This window comes from Myotis davidii, unplaced genomic scaffold (assembly GCF_000327345.1).
Source record: "Myotis davidii unplaced genomic scaffold, ASM32734v1 scaffold705, whole genome shotgun sequence".
Taxonomy (NCBI): domain Eukaryota; kingdom Metazoa; phylum Chordata; class Mammalia; order Chiroptera; family Vespertilionidae; genus Myotis; species Myotis davidii.
In genome coordinates, this window is record NW_006296405.1 from 155,777 (window position 1) to 159,528 (window position 3,752).

At 51.8% G+C, this 3,752-nt stretch overlaps 1 protein-coding gene across 2 annotated transcripts in view; it reads right to left on the reverse strand.

The window, feature by feature from the left end:
• Window positions 1-3,089: 3,089 nt before the first annotated feature.
• CPA5 (carboxypeptidase A5) overlaps window positions 3,090-3,752 on the reverse strand; it is a 20,452-nt gene continuing 19,789 nt past the window's right edge. The window contains exon 11 of one of the 2 annotated variants that reach the window (XM_006771369.2): window positions 3,090-3,559. In XM_006771369.2, the coding sequence (XP_006771432.1) occupies window positions 3,372-3,559 (188 nt within the window). In that variant the 3' untranslated portion in view covers window positions 3,090-3,371. The remainder of the gene's footprint in view (window positions 3,560-3,752) is intronic. The other variant, XM_015568872.1, reaches the window with a different exon arrangement.

Here is a 3,752-nt window from a genome sequence, read left to right on the forward strand (position 1 = left end):
ATAGGAATTTGTTCATAGTTTTTTTTTAAACTATAGTCCAACCCTCCAACGGTCTGAGGGACAGTGAACTGGCCCCTGTTTAAAAAAATTTGAGGACCCCTGGCCTAGGACTAGTGAGGAAAGGATATTGAAGGGGAAACCTTAAAAAGTGACTGTTTGAAGAAAGAATGAGAAGAATATTCCAGACAGGAAGGACCCACCCATGCGAAGGCCTCTGGCTGGGAAGGAGTGGAAGGAACTGAGAGGGAGCCGTGAACTTGGAGCTGGTGAGCGAGGTAGTGAAACAAGACGGGAGAGGCAGGCAGGGCCAGCCATGCCGCACCTGGGGCAGGTTGTATTTTAAGTCACTGGAGGATTTTAAGGAGAAAGTTGCAGTCTAAGGAGGTATCCACCCGAAAAGCAGTTTCAGCCCCAACTTTTGTGGGCTATTGGCTGCACAGATCGTGCCAACATGGCTGTGGGAAAGGCTCCCAGCCCATCGTCCGAAGGGGCTTTGGGCATATGCCTCAGGCTCACCTGAAGGGCAGTCCCAGGCTTGGCACTCAGAGGCCGCGTGCCCTTTTGCCACTATCCTCTCTGAGCTTCCTCCGCTGAAAACAAGGACAGTAATAGCCCTGCCTCTGAGAGCTGAGAGGAGGCCCTGTGTTGAATCCTGTCGTGCATTTGGAACCATGCCTGGCACATAGTAAGTGCTAGAAACGGGTTTATTGTTCTCACTGTCCCTGGGAAATCCACCAGGGTCCAGATACTCCTGCCTCTAGGGCAGTGCGTCTCCAGCTCCGCGTCACCTGGGCCCCCTCCCCACAGAGTCTGGCTCCGTAGGTCTGGGGTGGCCCCAGAATTTGCATTTCCCACAAGCTTCCAGGGGCTGCGGCCTGTGGCCTGCAGACCACACTGCTTTAGTCCAGGGCCATGCAGCCCTTTGGGAATATTTTGGAGGAGGATGACCAGCCTCGCACTGTTGCAGCCACCTTCAGCCCTAATGGGCCACGCAGGGGGTGGGAGACCAAAGCCCCAGCTCCCCTGGAAGATGCCACCATGTGCCCTCTGGGAGGCGGGCGAGCAGGGATCAGCTTTTAAGGGACCTCTGACCTCCTGGGCAGATGGGAAAAATGCTGAACTGAGGAGTCCACCCCAAAGATTCCGTTTCAGCCTGGGGGTGGAACACAAAAATATTCATGTTAAATGACTCCCCACGAACTCTGCTGCAGGTGTGGCCAAAGAGTGGTTTTGTGACGGGGATTTTGTTTTTAGAAAAACCCCAAGTTCAAATGTCCTTCAACAACTTTCCAGACGTGTGGCCTTGAATGGCTTTTAAACCTCTCCAAATGGTGCTTTCCTCAACTGAAAAATGAGCCTATTAATACCAATAATATCCTCCCCGTGAGGACGAAATACAAATATTTATGCAGAGGGCACACACGTTAAAGTCACAGACTCCAGTGTGCACAGGTATAACTCGCTTTATTTATCTGCAGTTTATATTCACTTAGCCCATGACCTCGTATTTCCACGAAGAGCAGAAAACTGCAGCTTTGAAATTCTAGATCGCTCACACAACTTCCAACTTGAAAAATCCTCCGTGTCTTTCGGGAAACTGCAGCCCGAATGGGGATTCTCTCCTCCTCTGCTACTGGCTCATCCCCTGGAGATGCTCTCTGTCCTTTTGGGGTTCGTTACCCTGACTTTCTCAGGCCTCCCACCTGGCACCTCTGGACCTGGGCTCCGGCCTCTCCCTGGGGCTTGGCCTTCCTGCCTCTGCCTGGGCCTCCTTACCTGGACCCTTCTCGTTTATTTGCTCAGAGCTCTCCACAGCTACGCCACTGAGGTGTCCCCAGCCAAACCCTGGCTCTAATCATTTGCCCAGACCCCTTGCTCAACAATTATTTAGCTTCCGCTCACGTGCCGTGTTGGAATGGGCCTGACCTATAGTTTTAATCACCACTGATCTCCTCCTTCCATTAACTGGTCCAACCTCTGTTCTTTGACAGGTTGGATGAAAAGGGGGACTTATCCTAATTTCACCCCGCTTTCTTCCTTGTCTGTGATTTATAGTAAAACCCTGTGTTCTGCATCCTGCAGGGGCCAACCCAAGGATACCCACAATCCTTTCTTTTACAACAACAACAAAAGTCTGGCCCTTATGAATAAAATGTCTTGCTTTCTGCTTCAGATTTACCCAAATCCATTCAGCTCTCCAGTTGGCCTCTTGCTTCTTGGGGGTACCTGCCCTTACCTGAAGGCAGGGCACATAGACCCATTACTCTGCTCCCCAGGGGTGGTTGCGGGGAAATCAAAAGGTATAAGGAAGCCTGAGGATGGGGGTGAGAAAGGGGTGATATTTTGTCTATACCCCTTTCTCTCCCTTAATAAAGTGTTTACTTAGCACATGGCCTGGCCTGAACTAACTGCTAAGTGCATGACCACCATGATGATACGGGGAAGAGGAGGAGAAGGGACTTCTTCTCCCTGAATGTGCAGTGCTTTGCTGTGCTGGCTCTGATAGGCTCTCACTCTGTGTTCCCAAGACTGGGGACGCCTAGGAGGGCGCCCAGGAGGAGCAGGTCACACCAGTGACTCGCTCAGTTTCATTTACTGGGTGAGTGGGATCTTATGAGCGGGGCCTCTGAAATGTGCCCCTGCCCCTAACCAGCACGGGAAGTGAAGCAGGAACAGAAGAAGGCTGCCTCTCTATGCCCACCTCTCCCCCAAGATGCTGGAAATGCCAGCACTGGAGATCCACTCTCAGATCAAACATTGTCCCCTCCGGGGTCATCTTGAGATGTACATACCACTGAGAGGACAATGTGTCTGTTAGCAGCTCCTAGGCCAGTGATGGCGAACCTTTTGAGCTCGGCGTGTCAGCATTTTGAAAAGCCCTAACCTAACGCTGGTGCCGTGTCACATATAGAATTTTTTTGATATTTGCAACCATAGTAAAACAAAGACTTATATCTTTGATATTTATTTTATATATTTAAATGCCATTTAACAAAGAAAAATCAACCAAAAAAAATGAGTTCGCGTGTCACCTCTGACACGCATGTCACAGGTTCGCCATCACTGGCCTAGGGGGTGAGTTATCTGTTCTGGGCCCTGAGAACGTTGCCAGAGAAGAAAAGGCAGGACCTCATCCTCCTGAACACCTGGGGAGAGAAGAGGCTTTTCAAGCTGTCACTGCCCCCTCCTCAATGCTGAGTCCCTACGGGGTGGTGGCCAGTGCAAGAGGCCACCAAGCCTGTTAAACTTGGTTTATTTTCTAAGGGGTCGTGGCAGGGTTTGCAGGAAGGGGTGTATAATTTGGGGTTCAAGAGGAGCCCCAGGCCTTGGGGAGGAGGATGACCTCTCCTGCTCTGCCCTCGATCATGCTGCTAATAGGGGTGTCTCAGGGTGTGCTTCAAGATGGTCCGAATTGCCATCCACGTCTCCTGGGCCGTGGGGATGATCTGTGTGGCCGGTAACAGGAAACCATAGCGCCCAGTGTCCCGGAGCTCGAAGCTGAAGGAGTATTTGATGCCACTGTCATAGGCCCAGTCGACGGTGATCCCACTGGCCACATCTGGATACAAAAGGGCAAAGAAATGCCCCCGAATGGAAGAACAGGGTGTGGCCACAAGGAAAGTGAGCCTGGAGGCCAAACCCCAACCCACCTCAGACCCACCAAGCCTCCCAACCCAGGCCTTAACTTGAGCCACAGCCTGCTCACCCAGCCCGTTCTCTGCCCGGCAAACCTTAAGATTACTAGGCATGGG